This window comes from Rana temporaria, chromosome 2 (assembly GCF_905171775.1).
Source record: "Rana temporaria chromosome 2, aRanTem1.1, whole genome shotgun sequence".
NCBI lineage: Eukaryota > Metazoa > Chordata > Amphibia > Anura > Ranidae > Rana > Rana temporaria.
Genome location: NC_053490.1, coordinates 110,689,583 through 110,707,893, shown reverse-complemented (window position 1 = coordinate 110,707,893; position 18,311 = coordinate 110,689,583). Strand labels below are relative to the sequence as shown.

At 46.5% G+C, this 18,311-nt stretch overlaps 1 protein-coding gene across 2 annotated transcripts in view; it reads left to right on the top strand.

The window, feature by feature from the left end:
- The first annotated feature begins 3,800 nt into the window (after nucleotides 1–3,800).
- Nucleotides 3,801–18,311, top strand: part of LOC120929373 (protein D7-like) — an 81,741-nt gene continuing 67,230 nt past the window's right edge. The window contains exons 1-3 of one of the 2 annotated variants that reach the window (XM_040340758.1): nucleotides 3,802–3,909; nucleotides 3,988–4,019; nucleotides 16,681–16,785. In XM_040340758.1, coding sequence (XP_040196692.1) covers nucleotides 16,693–16,785 — 93 coding nt within the window. In that variant the 5' untranslated portion in view covers nucleotides 3,802–3,909; nucleotides 3,988–4,019; nucleotides 16,681–16,692. Of the gene's footprint in view, nucleotides 3,910–3,987; nucleotides 4,020–16,680; nucleotides 16,786–18,311 lie in introns of both variants that reach the window. The other variant, XM_040340759.1, reaches the window with a different exon arrangement.

The window sequence follows — 18,311 nt, the reverse complement described above, 5'->3', positions numbered from 1 at the left end:
GACTGCAACTTTATGGCGGACACATCGTACACTTTTGACACATTTTTGCAACCATTGTCATTTATACAGCGATTAGTGCTATAAAAATGCACTGATTACTGTAAAAATGTAACTGGCAATGAAGGGGTTAACCACCAGGGAGCAATGAAGGGGTTAAGTGTGTCCAAGGGGGATGGGGGATGTAACTGTAAGGGGGATGGGCTATGAGTGACACATCAGTGATCTCTGCTCCCGATCACAGGGAGCAGAGATCACTGTCCTGTCACTAGGAAGAACAGGGAAATGCCATGTTTACATCGGCATCTCCCTGTTCTTCCTGTCCCGACCACAATCGCGGGCTGCCCTGGAACAATGAGTTCACGGGGCACGTGACGGGTGAGGGAGCGCCCCCTGGGCGACAAATTTAAAGGGACGTACAGGTATGCCCATTTGCCTGCCAGTGCCATTCTGCCAACATATATCGGCGTGCGGCCGTTGGGAAGCGGTTAAAGGGTTTTTTCGCTTTGTGGCGCTCATATACAGTTTAGTTCTGCTTTAACACATTTGTTGGCTAAAACCCAAACTGAAAGAGCTGCTTGTACTATTTTTCATCTTTGACATGCATTAATATTTCCCAGATTGTCCGTGATGGCTACATAGTGTGTGTGTTGTGTTGATGCTCTTGCTGTGCTCTCATTGGCTGTGCATTTGTTTAACCACTTCAAAACCGCACGCCGTCATATGACGTCCAAAAAGGGGATCTCTTATCCCGGGTGGACGTCATATGACGTCCTGTAATTTGTGCGGGCATATCTAAATGATGCCTGCCGCTTGATCGTTCTTATAGGCGGCGGGAGGGGACATCCCCCCCTTCCCGCCGCCATCCGGTGCTTCTCCGGGCTCTCCTGTGCCATCGGGGGCCCGGAGAGAGATGATCGCCGTCCGCCGGATGTGAAGCATAGAGATAACTGGTGACCAGATGGTCACCAGTCATCTCTATGACCGTCGGAGGCCTGGGCGCGATGTGATGACGTCACGCCTGAGTACCTGTAAGTAAACAAACCGCAATTGCGGCTAGTAAGAATGAGATCTGTGAATTTTTTTTCACGATCTCATTCTTTCCAGCCTGGAGGAGAGATGTGGGGTCTTATTGACCCCGCATCTCTCCTTAAAGAGGACCTGTCACACACTATTCCTATTACAAGGGATGTTTACATTCCTTGTAATAGGAATAAAAGCGATCGAAAAAAAAAATGTAAAAAAAAAAAGTGTAAAAAATTAATAAATAAGTAAAATAAAAAATAAATAAATAAATAAATTAAAATGCCCCTGTCCCCGGTAGCTCGCGCTCAGAACCGAACGCACACGTAAGTCCCGCCCACGTATGTAAACGTCGTTCAAACCACACATGTGACATGACGAACCACACATGTGATATGACGAAATTTGGCGCCATTCCATGAGTGTGCGCAATTTTAAAGCATGACATGTTGGATATCTATTTACTCGGCGTGACATCATCTTTCATATTTTACAAAAATAATTAGGCTAACTTTACTGTTTTGTTATTTTTTAATTCATGAAACCATTTATTTTTTTACAAAAAAAAGGAGTTTTAAAAATTATTGCGCAAATACCGTGCAAGATAAAAAGTTGCAATGACCGCCATTTTATTCCCTAGGGTGTCTGCTAAAAAAACATATATAATGTTTGGGGGTTCTGAGTAATTTTCTAGCAAAAGAATGATGATTTGTACATGCAGAAGAGAAGTGCCAGAATAGGCCCGGTATGGAGGTGGGTTTTAAAGCTTGGTATTGAAGTGGTTAATTTTGATTACACAGCGCTATTCTGCAAAATATATCTGATTAACTTGTATTGTTTAGTCTAGAAAATAATGAAAATATACAAAAGCACAATACATTCTCTTTAACTAGTTCAGGTCTTTGGAATTAAACATAAACTAACGGCTGCAATAGTAAAGGTTTTTAGGCCTTTTTTTAAAAAAAATGCATGGTTGAGCTGTGTTTTTGCTGCCTGCCAACGGCCCCCATTAAGCTGCATTTAGCAGGTGATGGATACCCCCATGGCAAACGCCCTGCAACTGCGTGCAATGCACACGTTTGTTGGCAATAAAAGGGAGTTAAAACAGGTGGTGAGGAGGCATCACATCTCTTCCTCACCTCCTGTCAGTAGGCAAGGGAGATTTAGGGCAGTGGTTCTTAACCTCGGTCCTCAAGTACCCCCAACATACCATGTTTGCAGGTTTTCCTTCATCTTGCACAGGTGCTTTAAATCACAGTCAATGGCTTGGTATTTTGGACAGCTATTTTATCTAAGAGAAATTCCCACAACATGGACTGTTGGGGGTACTTGAGGACTGAGGTTGAGAACCACCGATTTAGATGCACGTCTAAATCTACCTTTAGACCCCTTTCACACTGGGGTGGTTTTCCAGGTGCTTTAGAGCTGGAAATAGCCTCTGCTAAGCGCCTGAAAAACGCCTCTCATTGATTCCAGTGTGACTTTTCACACTGGGATGGCGCACTTGCGGGACGTTCCGAAAAGTCCAGCAAGCAGCATCTTTGGGGCGGGTTGGAAGAGCTGTATTTAGAGCTCCCAAAACACCCTGCCCATTGATTTTGAATGGGCAGCGCTTCCGAAGCGCATAAAAAGCGATTTGGAAGCTCCTTCTTGGGGGTTCAAAGTTCCCTGCTAGCAGCTGAAAAGCGCTGCTTAACTGGTTTCCGGCCAGCTCACGTACATTTATTGCTGCAGAATGGCTCTCCTGGGCAAAATCCCGTACGGATATGGCTTTGCCCAGGAGAGCTGCTAGAGGGTGCGCGCAGGGGTGCACAGCAGGGGACCTGATGCGCGTGGTCGGTTGGCACGATCACCGCCAGGCACGCGAGATCGCGTGCACGAGAGCCAGCACAGGGATTTGCTGGCACAGCGACCTTCGATCGCGTCACTCGGCTCCTCCCCCAAGGTGTCGTACACCGCATGAGGAGATCATTACACTGAGCGAGGCTGCACGTCTGTTTTGTCCAGAGGATTCGTGTGTGCGATCGTATCGCTGTCGTGCTTTTTCTCTATTTGGCGCTTCATATTGCGCAATGAGGTCTTGTTTTGTCGTTCATTTTTCTATATGAGTCGTCCTTTTGGTTAAGGAAGTGTCGTATGCAAGTGGTCGGGTGAAGCAGTGTGGAAAGAATTCAGTATCACAGGAGATTACCATCACTTCTTATCCAGTTCAGTTGAATGGACTATGATATGCATATTGTTGCTTTTATCACATTGGCACTTTTTTATGTATTTTTAGTACCTATTTAGGTTCATATTATTTACCTTTCTCACTGTACAGCATGTAGGGTTGATTTCAGCGCATCATTACATCGCATCACAGTTTTTTATTAGTTTAGTACACTATTTTTTATGTATGCAGCTTTAATTATTTGGTTATCCTTGTTGTTGGTTTTCTTTTGTATTTGACATATTAGCGCTGTAGTATCACTTTTTCACGTTTGATAAACAGTTGCGCAAATATTGAACAACATAAAAAATTGCAGCAGCTATCTTTTTATTCTACAGGGCCACTGCTTTCAGAAAATATACAATGTTCTTGGGATTTGGGGTCATTTTATAGGTAAAAAATGCTGATTTTTACACGTGTTATAAAAATATAGAAATTTCCTCTAGTGGTTAAACAGAAAGGCATCGCGTGTGGAATCCCTCAACATGAATGTAGCGGTGCTAGGCTGACATCTAGTGGCTGGTTTTGATTATAGCAGTACTTCGTAAACTTGAACTTTACACACAGTTGTTAGTCTGGGACAGGAGCGGGGTAACGATAACGGTAACGGCACAGGCATATCAGTGGCCGGCTACTCTGAGGACTACGTTAACACGCAGAGAACCAATTAAGCTAATGAGGTAAGGAGCGCGGGTCGGAGTGTATAAGTGGAGGAGACGGATGTGTGACAGGAAATTTTCTCTCTTTTTTTACTATAGCTGCCCAGGAGGCCGGTGTCCAGACACACACGGTAAGGAGGGCTCCGGTCTTGCTCTGTGTATTTTGGCGGGGAAGTGGTTCGGGTTCGCCAGTCAGGGGGCTCCTATCTAATGTACAATGTCTGCTCCCTGCTGTTGTATGTGAGTGGGCGCCGCGGTCCTATCGCCGGTGCCCTGTATTAACTGTTTGCTATAATAACTATCCAAAAAGGAGAAAAATAAATTCTTGCTCAGTTCTTTCATTCTTGCCCACTATGTAAATCTACTTACTACATGTTTGCTAAAAAATTGCAGTAAGCTTATATTGGTTTGCGCAAAAGTTGGTCTACAAAATCGGGGGGATAGATTTATGGGTTTTATTTTTTTTTATACTAGTAATGGGTGTTTTTTTTTTTGGGACATTGCAGCAGACAAATTTTGACACTTTTGGGACCAGTGACATTTATAAACCGATCAGAGCTATAAATGGCCACTGATTACTTTATAAATATCACTGGCAGGGAAGGGGTTAACACTAGGGGGGCTGATCAAGGGGTTAAGTGTTCCCTGGGAGTGTTTCTAAGAACCCTTTCATGTAAAAAAAAAAAAGCGCCTGAAAAGCTCACACTTATTTCCATTAAAATCAATGAATGCTTTCACATTTGGGCAGGGTAGTGGGGGGGGAACCATTAAATGAATAGAAAGCTCTTCGAAAGTGCTTATCAGTTTAGAAGTGCCCCAGTGTGAAAGGGGCCCGACTGTGGGGGGAGGGGAGTACGGACAGAGTACAGAATTCACTGTTCCTAATCCCTAGGTTTCTCTCTCGCTTTCTCTTTTGCTTGTCGGAACAGGGATCTGTTTGCATTGACAGATCACCGTTCTGGCTCTGAGGAAAGATCGCAGGTGGACATAGTGGCCGCCAGCCACGCGCTCCCCATATAGCTCTTAAAGCGGCTGACGTATACCTACGGCTGTTGGCACAGCCAGGCCAACCGATGACGTCCACCCAGGATGGGAGATCCCATCTGGACGTCATTTGACTATGGCTGGGTAATGAAGTGGTTAAAGATTTCCTTTAGGGCTGCAACTAACGATTATTTTCATAATCGATTAGTTGGCCGATTATTATTTAGATTAATCGGATATTAGCCAATTTGTTGTTGGGCAGATTACAAAACACAAATTGCCGCAAAAACACATTACATGCTTTTCTGCAGCTTCTCCATTGAAGTATATTGAACCAAAAAAATAGCACCGTTTTGCGTTAAACTCCTTGCCCTTTCCAAATACGCAGCAGCCGGAAAAGAATCATGGATGTGCACGTGTCCCATAGGAAAACATGTAACTGAACTGTAGTGTGTTTCTGCAAAAAGCACCAAGGCCAAGGCCTGAGGCCTGAGATGTTAAGTAACATAATGGGGTTAAAAAAACAAAAAAGTACAAAAAGGGCAAATAATCGCTACTGTAAGGGGTTAATTTTTTTACTGTGGGACAGTGAAAGTAATAATTACCGTAGCGATTTGCTTTTTTGTACTATAAAGGGCTAATTTTAGTTTTTAACCCCATTATGTTACTGGCCGATTAATCGATTATGAAAATTGTAATCAATTAATTTCATAATCGTTTTGTCGATTAATCGATTAGTTTCGGCCCTAATTTCCTTCCTTTTGGCTATTGCGTCAGGAAGAAGGATTTCTGATCTACAGTCTTTCCTGTAAAGACCCCTTCCTGAGGATTCTAGAGGACAGGGTAGTGATTAGGCCTGATCCTTTCTATTTGCCCAAAGTATCTTCAAACTTTCATAGGTCCCAGGAGGTAGTCCTGCCTAGTTTTGTGTACCTGTCCCAAGAATGCGGAGGAGGAAAGATTTAGTATTTTAGATGTAAAGAAATGTCTTCTGCTTTACCTGGAGAAATCCAGTGGTTTTAGGACATCCTCCCAGCTGTTGGTGTTCAGTGGCCCCAAGAAGGTGTCAAAGCATCTAAAAGCTCTATTGCTAGGTGGATTAGGGAAGCTATTTGTGAAGCATACAAAGTAGGGTTGTCCCGATACTAGTATCGTTATCGGGACCGATTCCGAGTATTTGCGGGAGTACTTTTACTCCCGCAAATACCCCCGATGCCGCCGAATCCCCGCTGCCGCCGCTTGGTTAATACGAGCGGGGAACATTACAGCTTTCATTTCAATAGCTGTAGTGTTTCCCTCCACGTATAGACACTCCCCCTTGCTCGGGTGAACTGTCCAATCCCAAACAAGGGGGAGTGTCTATACGCAGCGCAGCGCGAATCACTACAGCTATTCAAATGAAAGCTGTAATGTTCCCCGCCCGTATTAACCAAGCGGCAGCATGCAGGTAAGGGGGACATGGCTGGATATGGGGGGGGGGGGGACATGGCTGGATATGGGGGGAGATATGGGGGGGGGGACGTGGCTGGATATGGGGGGGGGGGGACGTGGCTGGATATGGGGGGGGGGCGGGACGTGGCTGCATTAGTGGGGGGACATGGCTTCATTTGTGGGGGCACATGGCTGCATTTGGGGACACATTTAAATAAAGTATCGGTATTCGGTATCGGTACTTGTACTCGGTCCTAAAAAAAGTGGTATCGGGACAACCCTAATACAAAGCATCAGATCGTACCCCTCCTTCTAGAATTGGGGCTCATTCAACGAGATCCATGGCTACGTCGTGGGCAGAAAGAGCGGGGGCATCATGGGAAGAAATTTCTAAAGCTGCCGTCTGGTCCTCTCATGCATTTGTAAAACATTAGAGTTCAGATGCTTTCCAGCCAGGACCTCTCCTTTGGTAGGAAAGTGCTTCAGGCTGTTGTCCCTCCCTAAGGTATAGAATCTTGCTTATTTTAAAGTGGATGTAAACCCACTCATCTTTTTTTTAACCACTTCTCTACTTTGGGTGTTTTTCAGATTTGGTGTTTACAAGACTAAAACATTTTTCTCCCATCACCTTCCAGGATGGCACCTGAGAGATGATGGCTCCTCCCTGCAGGAAACACAATCACATGACAGATTAAAAGGCCCCACCCATCCCCTTGTTCCCCAGTATTGATTGTGTTTCTCCAACACAACGACATGTTTGTTTTTTTCTAAAACCTAGAGACCGGGGAGGGTCGAAGGTACCCCTGTGAGACAGGTCTAGGGAGGCCGGGGAGGGCTGAACTAACCTGTAGGCCTTCGGGTCCACTCGCAGGTCGCTCCAAGGGAGCATCAGCGCTCTGTGCTGCGGGGAGGCAAGCCATCGCTGATTGCTCGTTACCGCCGCCACTTTCAAATCACCCGGGTGAACGCCACGCTCCAAGCCTCGTTCTGAGAAGGGAACCGCGTCGCAGGAAGGGGTGGTTCCCGGAAGCGCAACCCGGAAGCTCCTGGCAGCGTGGAGCAGTGTTGGCGGCGGTGGGTCGGCTTAAGGAAAGCCTGTGTGAAGGTTCCGGCAGCCAAGGCCCTGTCAACCCCCATCATGGAAGAGGATGGGAAGACGGATGCAGCTGCTGGTAGATCCAGGTCGGGGGTCGGTCAGTACTTATCCCCCTGGAAAGGGAGAAGGTTAGCAGCGAGAGTTCCCGACTTCCAGGGAAACGGTCAGAGCAGGATCTGACCCCCCTCTTGCTGCTTCCTTCCTCCCCAGTACAAACCAGAAGTCTTACGGGGAAAGACAATGTAATGCTGTACATTTTCTTATGTCTTTTCAGAATCCCCCAGCGGAGCCCAGGAGGCCTCTAATCAGTCTCCTGCCGCTTCAGGGCATAGTTCCTCTAAAAAATGTGGGAATTGTAGGGTGAAACTCCCTAAATCTTATACAAAACCCCTCTGCTACAAATGCATTAACATTTTGTCAGGAAAAGAGGCTGCAACCATGATGAAAAGTTTTCTTGCATCTATGCAATCGGAAATGCTAGCAACAGTTAAAGCTTTCCGAGAGGCAGCTGGGCAGCCAGTGCAAACTGATAAAGGAACCTACCCCCAGGGAGGGCACTTCTTCCCAAGATAGTTTATTTACGAAGGGTCCTAGTGCCTTCTTCTCATCCACACCGGTACCCCCTCTGGGTCAGGCAGAGGATGAGGAAAGTGACATAGTGAGTCTGGCCAGGTCTAGACACAGCTCAGGGGAGGCAGATGGAGACTCAGCTAGTCAGTCTCAGGAAGACTTGCGTCTTAAAAAACACCTCTTTGCTGTAGAAGACCTTGAGAGTCTCCTCCAGGCCATTTATGCCACAGAGGAATTTCCTGAGACCCCCTAAGCCTACCTCAGTACAGGATAAAGTCTATAGGGGTTTAGGTGACACCCAGTCTAGGGTATTCCCCCTACACCAGTCCCTTAAGGAATTAGTCCTACAGGAATGGAGAGATCCTGAAAGTAGAATTGTCAAACAAAAGACCTGGAAAAGGTTTCCCTTTTTCCAGCAGGACGAGGAAGTCTTTTTTTTAAGCTTCCTAGACTTGATGCACCTTTATCACAAGTCGCAAAATTGTCTGACCTCTCCTTTGAGGATGCAGGTAATATCAAAGACTTGATGGACCGCAAAGCAGAATCTCTCCTTAGGAAGGCTTGGGAAGCTAATGCAGCAGCTCTAGGCCCAGCCTTAGCAGCGACTTGTGTAGCCAGGAACACTGATATCTGGGTAGAAACACTCTCCGAGCATCTGACCCAGAACTCGGATGCTGAGGAGGTAGTAGAGTCCCTACAAGTTATCAGGAAGGCTATTGCCTACCTAGCGGATGCAGCAATTGAATCTGCAAAAGCTTCAGCTAAAACAGCGGCCCTGGTTAACTCAGCTAGGAGAGCGATCTGGATCAAGGCCTGGGAGGGGGATACGACATCAAAAGGCAAACTGTGTGGCATCCAATTTCAGGGTTCCCTTCTGTTTGGAAAAGACCTTGATGATGTCCTGGCGAGATCATAAGAAAAAGGCAAAAAATTTCCGGTTAAACCTAAAAAAGGTTTCAGGAAGTTTTTTTGAGGCCCCCAGGGGCAAGCAAAACAGAAAAACAAAAAGGAACCCTTCAGGCGTTGGAACTTTGGGAAAGGGAATAAAAAGAACAACTTGCTTTTCCCTTCTCCTAAAGCCAGCGACAAGCAGTCCAAGTGACGCCCAGATCAGAGTAGGGGGTCTGCTGTCCCCCTCTTACCTCAGTGGGTAAAGATCTCGAACAGTCCTTATGTTTGCCAAATGATTCAAGAGGGATTCCGTCTAGAGTTCATGGCAACACCCCCCTCTATAATCACCCTCACACATCTTCCCAGGGAGACCCTAAAAAGATACAGGAGCTAGCCAAACAGCTAGTGATAGTACCAGTACCAAAAAATCAACAGCACCAGGGATTTTATTCCCATGTGTTCGTAGTCTGCAAACCTTCTGGAAAATACCGTCTAATAGTAAACTTAAGAAACCTGAACAAGTTTGACATACAAAAAGTTTACTATGGAAAGTATCTATTCGGTAAGGAAAAACCTCATGAAAGAGGCCTTCTTGATAACTCTAGATCTCAAGGATGCCTACCTTCATGTGCCGATTCACATAGATCATCAGACTTTCCTAAGGTTTGCCATAGTGATGGAAGGGGAAACCCTCCATTGGCAGTTCAGGGCGCTCCCGTTTGGGCTAACTTCCAGCCCAAGGATATTTACAAAAATCCTAGCGGAAGCAGTGGCCTTTCTGCACCTTCAGGGTATATCTCTTATACCCTATCTGGACGATCTGCTGATCTCAGGTCAGTCGGCCATCCAGGTCACGAAGGATGCCAACAAAGTAGTGTCAGTCCTGAAGAGTCTAGGGTGGATTATAAACACAGAAAAATCCTCCCTCCAACCAGAACAGGTCAAGGCCTTTCTGGGATACATAGTGGACAGCAGAGGCTCTTCTTGCCAGAAGACAAAGTGGCAAAACTAGCCTCAGCAGCAGGGGACCGAATAAAAAATCCTTGGCTCTCCAGAAGTGATGTTCTGAGAGTTTTAGGTCTCATGTCTGCAAGCATACCAGCGGTAATCTGGGCCCAACTTCATGCCAGGACACTTCATTTCTTCTTCCTGTCCTCTTGGGACAGACAGAGTCCTTGGACCAAAAAATTCTACTCACCCCCCAGGTCCTGGTTTCCCTGGAATGGTGGACTTGTCACCAAAATCTGAAAGAAGGGCGACCATGGGCTCAGTGGAATCCGGTAAAAATTACCACGGATGCCAGCTCTTGGGGGTGGGGTGCCCACCTAGAGAAGAAAAAGGCACAGGGTCAATGGGACAGCTCACTAGCTCGCAGGTCCTCCAATTACAGGGAGCTCAGAGCGGTGGGGGAAGCTTTAATAGCCTTCCAGGAAGATATCAAAGGCAGAGATGTCCAAGTATGCTCCGACAATGCTACCACGGTAGCATACTTGGGCCATCAGGGGGGACCAGGTCCAGCCCTCTACTAGAATTATCCAAGGAAATCTTGAAGTGGGCAGAAGGGAGAGTCCTCTCCATCTCAGCCATACACATCAAAGGGACAAGCAATATAGAAGCAGACTTCCTCAGCCGTCAGCGGCTGAGACAGGAAGAATGGGAACTGAACCAGGAGGTATTTCTATCCCTGGTACAGTGCTTCAGAAATCCAGAAATGGACTTCTTTGCCAACCGGCAAAACAGAAAGGTAAAGAGGTATTTCTCGATTTCCCAGGAACTTCAGTCGGAGGGTCTGAATGCGCTATCCCAGACCTGGCACTTCGGGCTGGCTTACGCCTTCCCACCTGTGACACTTATTCCGCGGGTCCTGCAGAAGCTCAGCAGGTCTGCCGGAAAAATTCTTCTGAAGAACTTGGTTTGCAAACCTAAGATCCATGGCGGTAGTAGAACCGCAAAAACTTCCGTACAGGGCAGATCTCCTCAGGCAGGGCCCAGTACTTCATCCAAAGCCGGAATTCTTTCAGCTGGCAGCTTGGTTACTGAGTGCCAGATCTTGAAACGTAAAGGCTGCTCAGAGAAGGTCATCAGTACGCTTCTCCTGAGCAGAAAACCAGTAACTAGAAAAATGTATTTAAAAATCTGGAAGGCCTTCTATTCCTGGGTTAAGGATAGACAGGTCACCGCAAATTCTATCCCAGTTATCCTGGACTTCCTCCAGGAGGGGGTAGACCTGGGCTTGAAAGTTAGTACCCTGCGGGTCCAGGTAGCGGCCCTCTCAGTCTATCTCGATAGGAGATTGGCTAAAGAGGACTTTATTAAACGCTTTTTGTTAGCTAGAGAGAGGGTATCTCCAGTCAAAACATTTAGTGGTCCGCCTTGGGACTTAACAAGGGTGTTAGAGGCGTTATCTATTCACCCATTCGAACCTATTGAAGAGGTTTCACTTAAATGTCTAACCCTAAAATTGACTTTTTTGTTAGCCATTACTCCGGCCAGGAGGGTAGGGGATTTGCAGGCGCTATCCATGAAAGAACCCTTCCTGAGGGTACAGGCAGATAGGATCACTCTCAGAGCAGACCCCCTGTACCTACCAAAAGTGGCATCCTTATTTCATAGGACGCAAGACATAATATTGCCGTCCTTTTGTTCTGAACCAAAGAACATAAAAAGAAAGTTTCACTGTCTAGATGTTAGAAGGTGTCTTCTCACTTATCTGGAGATAACTAAGAGCTTTAGGAGGTCTAATCATCTATTAGTTCTACATGCTGGACCCAGGAAGGGACTGCAGGCTTCAAAAGCCTCAGTCTCCAGGTGGATTAGAGAAGCTATAGCAGGGGCATATGTAGGCACGGGAGTGGCATCCCCTACTAATATCAAGGCTCATTCTACCAGATCCTTAGCAACTTCCTGGGCTGAGAAAGCAGGGGCCTCCTGGGAACAAATCCGCAGCGCGGCCACCTGGTCCAGCCATCATACATTCCTGAAGCACTATCGTGTGGAAATGTTGTCACAGCAAGACTTGGCCCTTGGTCGAAAGGTTCTACAAGCTGTGGTCCCACCCTGAAGGTAGGCCTGTGTTTCCTTGATCATCCTCTCAGGTGCCGTCCTGGAAGGTGATGGGAGAAAACCTACGTTAGACTTACCGGTAACGGTATTTCTACGAACCTTCCAGGACGGCAGGCCTACTTCCCGCCCTAAGTGGAGGAAAAAGGTAAGTACCTATAAGGAACTACGTCCCATGTGAACCAGTTTAGGATTACTCTAATACATACTGGGGAACAAGGGGATGGGTGGGGCATTTTAATCTGTCATGTGATTGTTTCCTGCAGGGAGGAGCAATCATCTCTCAGGTGCCGTCCTGGAAGGTTCGTAGAAATACCATTAAGTCTAACGTAGGTTTTTTTGCTAAAAAATTACTTAAAAACCACCAAACATTATATATATATATTTTTTTCTAACACCCTAGAGAATAAAATGGCGATCATTGCAATACTTTTTGTTGCACCATATTTGCGCAGCAGTCTTGCAAGCGCACTTTTTTTTGGAAAAAAATCACTTTTTTGAATTAAAAAATAAGACCGCAATAAATTTGGCCCAATTTTTTTATATATTGTGAAAGATAATGTTACGCCGAGTAAAATGATACCCAACATGTCACGCTTAAAAATTGCGCCCACTCGTGGCATGGCGTCAAACTTTTACCCTTAAAAATCTCGATAGGCAACGTTTAAAACATTTTATAGGTTGCATTTTTTGAGCTACAGAGGAGGTCTAGGGCTAGAATTATTGCTCTTGCTCTAACGATCGCGGCGATACCTCACTTGTGTGGTTTGAATACCGTTTTCATATGCGGACGCTACTCACGTATGCGTTCGCTTCTGCGCGCGAGCTCGTCGGGACAGGGCGCTTTAAAACCTTTTTTTTCTTATTTATTCTTATTTATTCTTATTTATTTTTATTTATTTTATTTTTTTACACTGGAAAAAAAAAAATTGATCACTTTTATTCCTATTACAAGGAATGTAAACATCCCTTGTAATAGAAAAAAGCATGACAGGTCCTCTTAAATATGAGATCTGGGGTCAAAAAGACCTCAGATCTAATATTTAGACTTAAAAGCAAAAAAAAAAATGTAAATGTTGTCATTTAAAAAAACGCTGGGCGGGACTGACGTTTTGACGTCACTTCCGCCCAGAAATGCTATGGGGACGGGTGGGGGCCATCTTGCCCTCACTCGTATTCCCACAGAGCAGGCTGAAGCACCCGATCGCCTCAGCCGCTACCGACGGCTCCGGTAAGCGAATCCGCCGCGGAGACCACCGTTATCTTTTACAGGATCGCTCACACTAAAGATGGATACCTCGGTTGTGGCAGCAGCTGCTGCCGTTACCGAGATATCCATCTTTAAAGTGCCGCCGTAAAAAGACGTAAGGCGGTCGGCAAGTGGTTAAAGAAATGGCATAGTGCTCATCTATAAGGATATACATGCCTCCTGCATGTATCCTTGCCTTTCAAATATCTCCCCCTTCTTTATTTGGAGCCCCGTAAAATTGTGGATTCAGTGGGCGGGCATGATGTACGGCGCTCGGTGGGCGGAGTCATGACATCTCCAGACTCTCCGCCCACCTCTACACTCGCGCCTGGCAGGAGTGAAAAGTGCGCGAACAGGAGAAGAGCGCGCTCATGGCCGCTGTCAATTCATGTGTCACTGTCCAGTGACAGTCGGGCATGATGGTGCGTCTTTTCTGCGGAAAGCCAGGGTAGGGAGAGAAGCGGCTGAGCTAAAGCCATGCAGAGAGATCGGTGCTCACTGCTGTCCCTCCGCTGTACCGATCACTTCCGTGTTCTCCTCCACCAACTCACCTCACCTTCTATGTCCCCCCCTTCTCTCCTTATCTGCCCGCTGTGTCTTCCTCCTACGCGCCCCCCCTCGTCCCCGGCAGCCGGCTCCCCTCCCGTGGGCTGGGGGGGTTAATCTGTCAGGATGGAGAGCGGAGGAAAGGACCGGTATATGTCATTTACTGGTCCTTTCCTTTTCTGAATGGGACATGGAGAGAGCGTTCTTTACCGAACGCTCTCTGTCTTGCCATAACTGAGCAGAGTAACCTGTGTTAATCTGCTTCAGTTTTTGAATGGAGGGGAGACGCCGTCTTCTCTCCATTCATCTTCAGTGTGAAAAAGGGAGTGGGGAATCTGTGACCTCTCTCCCGTTCTGTCTCAAAGGGGAGATGTCAGAGGTCTGTTTTGACCACTGATGCCGACCACAACCCCACCCTCCCTTCAATAGTACAAAAAGAAATTGTAAAGATTTATAAAAATAAAAAATCCACTGGTCTCAAACCTTTTGAGAAAAAAAAAATTAAATTGTAAAATAAAATAAAATAAAAATCTGACACTAGCCACAATCCTGACCCCATCCTGCACGTACTACCCACCACTGTACACTCTGCATTCCTGTGATTCACACCGCATTGCTGTTCAGATCACATGCGATGTCTGTGTGATGTGATTTCAGCCATCAGCATATAGCCTACAAATGTCACCTGACTGCTCCCACCAAGGCTTGGTTCACACTGGTGCGATTCGAGAACCCTGCGGGTTCCTACATCGCACCCGACTCGCATGGCAGTTCACACTGCCATATACAAACTGCTGGGGAGTGTCATACAATGGTAATGACACCCCCATTTCAGCTTGCATATCACACTGCGAACTGACAGTTAGGACATGAATCGGATCGCATGGTTGTGAACACCCATGCGATTCTGTTGTGGACCAAAAAAAGGGTTTTGTGCGTGTTTGGTCCAAATGAGATGCGATTTCAGCCATACAGTTTGTATGGCTGAAATTGCAACGCATGTGAGATGAACAGCAGTGCGGTGCAAATCACTTGCGATCTCGCACAACGCACTAATGTGAACCAGCCCTAAGTTAATTCAGCCTTACTGGGTGTAAGTATAAAAAGTGAGAAATCCACCCCTCCCCCACATAACACATCCTGGTAAATGACTAAATGTTTTGAAAACATTTAGTCAAAACACAGGAAAGACAGCCAATCCTAGGAGAGCTGGAGGGAAGAGGGGAGGGGGATGTGAATTGGGCACTTTTTACAGAAGCTGTGCATTTCTGCAAGCTAGTGCACGAGATATATAAATAACCTGTCACTCAAAGCAAGGTCTTTGGTTTTATCTGGAAGTCTGTTTTATTTCACTGAACAATAAAGAGGATTGCTCAGCGCTGGATTAACTCTGTGTGGCAAGACTCGGCACAGATGATAGGAAATCGTATTCTCTACATTGTGACATAAAAAAAATGTGGGTTTACATCCACTTTAAGTAGCTGTCCTGGAAGGTGGATGGGGGGGCGTTGGACTTGCTGGTAACTGTATTTCCAGGAACCTTCCAGGACAGCGTCTAAATTCCCACCCTATTCTACTTTTCACTGGTGGACCTTGTTTACTTGGTGGTTTTTTTGTTTCTATTTTTTTTTTCTCTGCCGAGTGCTCTTTGGTGGAGGTTTACTTGATCTTCTAAACAACTGAGGGTCAGAGGAAAGGGAGGGGCCTTTTAAATTGTATCTGATTTGTTTCTTGTAGAGGGCGGAGCCAATCATTTCTCAAGTAGCTGTCCTGGAAGGTTCCTGGAAATACCGTTAAGTCGAACGGGGGTTTTCCTCTCCCTTACTATTGTCTACTGCAGTGTTTCTCAACTAGGGTTCCGCAAAAAGTCCCCAGGGGTTCCACCGCAATCTACCCATCAGACAGCTGACGGGTAGATCGAGTCTCGGCCAGCATGCAAAGTAGCGCTGTAATAAGAGCTCTCTCATAGCTCGATCCTTCCGGCCTGCCCCTCCTTTCCTCCCATCCACCCCAGGTGATGTCATATTGGAGCGCCTGGGGTGGAAAGGAGGGGCCGGCTGGAAGGATTGCGCTATGAGAGAGCAATTGCAGCTGCTTTCCGTGCTACTCTGCATTTTTTTTTTTTAAAACTCCTGTACCCTGATGTGTGCTGGATTCCACGTGTGACATGTGCCCTGATGTGTGACATGTGCCCTGATGTGTGACATGTGCCCTGATGTGTGACATGTGCCCTGATGTGTGACATGTGCCCTGATGTGTGACATGTGCCCTGATGTGTGACATGTGCCCTGATGTGTGACATGTGCCCTGATGTGTGACATGTGCCCTCCATTCCCTGCTGTGTGACCTGTACCATACCTGTGTGTGTGTGTGTGTGTGTGTGTGTGGTGGTTGGGTGTCAGAAGAAAAACCACACACTTCACATAAAATTGGTAAGTTCTAATATTTCTATGTAATATTTCTTAAAATAATTGTTATCACAGCTCGCTATTCACACCAATGTTCTGTGAGCTGTAGATTTGAACGCTATTTTAGGGGTTCCCTGAAATCTCAAACCTTTTGGCAGGGGTTCCTCGATTGTAAAAAGGTTGAGAAACACTGGTCTACTGCATGGATAGCAAGAATACAGGGGGTTTAAACCTTCCCTGCTGTGAAGGCATTTCTGCATGAAATGCGTCAGTATCATTCCTCACTTGTGCTGAGCTTGTCTGTGCACTTGGATTTCATAGATTTACAATAAAACATTTTGAATCTTTCACTTTTTAGAGTGCAGTCACCTCTCCTCTGTCAAGTTTTGGTTTTATATTTTAAGTAACCCTTCTAATGTACACTGATTTTCATCGGCTGCCTGGTTATGCAACACCATTGCTTGTGCTGCCACTTTTATTCAATGTTTGAAATTAAGGAAAGTTTTTTTATTATTTCAGTTATGGAGTTCAGCTAATCTTAACTTTCTCCCCTGAAGTTTTTTAGCCAAATGGATTCAGAAGAGCTCTTCCAGTGTCCCTATGACAAAAACCATATGATTCGTTCTGGCCGCTTTCAGCACCATCTTGTGAAGTGTGTAGAGGTGAGTGTCTAACTTTCTGCTCTTTGTGTAAAAGTAGCTTAAAACCGAATGTCATCTAGTAGCGGAGAGGCTGGATTACGCATTTTTGCTTAGAGGAGGTCCAGCCAAACTTAAGTCGGCAGCTACAAATACTGCTGCTGACTTTTAATATTGGGGGCACTTGCCTGTCCAGGGAGCCTCTGATATCAGCACCCCAGCCACCACCTTCCTGGTAAGCGTGGCAGGGGGGGGGGGCAAACTTCTGGGAGATCGGGCTGCAGCCAGTCTCCCAGAAGTAGGCATGTCATAAACGGGTGTCTCTGGTGCAGGCTCTGTGAGGATTAGGCACAGAACTTTTCTCAGAGCTGTGCGGGCTTCAGCGTCCTTGGGATTCCACTGTGCATGTCCAGAAGCTTAACGAGCGGTGCGCCAGAATGACGGCACTTCCGCGCGCCTGGGCTATGCCAAAATGGCAGCGATCGGCATGCTGCAGGCCTCGGAGCGGGGGTCCACAGTCCTACATCTCCCCCCAGCCTACACCCAGGCAGTGATCCTTTGCCTACGGCAGGGTTGCCTTGAGCAAGATGGAGGACGGATCGATTCCAGCAACACAAGTCGCCACAGGGGGTGAGTGACTTGGCTGGTGGGGGTAGTGATTCTGGGGTGGCCCTTTTTTCACTCTTCCCCAAGAGTAGCTCATGGGTAAACAGGGGTTTCTTGTTTGTTTTTCAGAAACTGGAGACTACCAGTAAATCTAGGGGCAAGTCATCTGGCAAATCTAAGCGCTGTGGGAACTGTGGTGATAAGCTCCCACAGGATCATATAAAACCCTTCTGTTTTAAAGGCATTTATAAGTTGGCAAGGAGACAGCGCAGGCCATGAAAGAGTGCAGAGCTTTACAACTGAAATGCTCGCTACTCTACAATCCTTTAAAGCCAGGGTGGTAAATAGGGATTTAGCCCCCCTAGGTACGGAAGATTCCCCTTCATTGGTGGAGACCCGAACTAGTATTACAGATGGGTCTCGGGGTGCTGTTTTTGACCTACTCGGATGAAGAGTTGGAATCCCCGGGTCAATCATCTCAGGAAGAGGGGGAAGATTCTGACCAGAGTATCCAAAAATTTGGGATCCAATGGATAAGAAATCCGAGACTCTGTTGCGCACCACATGCTAGACTCCCTAGATGTGGTGGGGAAAGCAGTGGCCTATCTAGCAGATGCCGCAGTGGAAACACTCAGAACTACCGCCAAGTCGGCAGCTCTTTTAAAGTCTGCCAGAAGAGCCCTTTGGGTAAAGACATGGGATGGAGATTTCACATCCAAGTCTCGCCTTTGCGGGATTCCCTTTGAGGGATCCCTGCTCTTTGCTTCTGATTTGGAGCAGGTACTGTCTCGTTCAAAAAAACGTTTTCAGGGAAAGGAGCCAAAGAAAAAGTGGCAATTCGTAAAAGGCAAGGAAAAAGGTGGGATCCTTTTTTTCTGGAGCTACTACTTCCAACAAAGAATCCAAATGACGCCAGCATAAGAGTTGGCGGAAGGCTCTCGTGG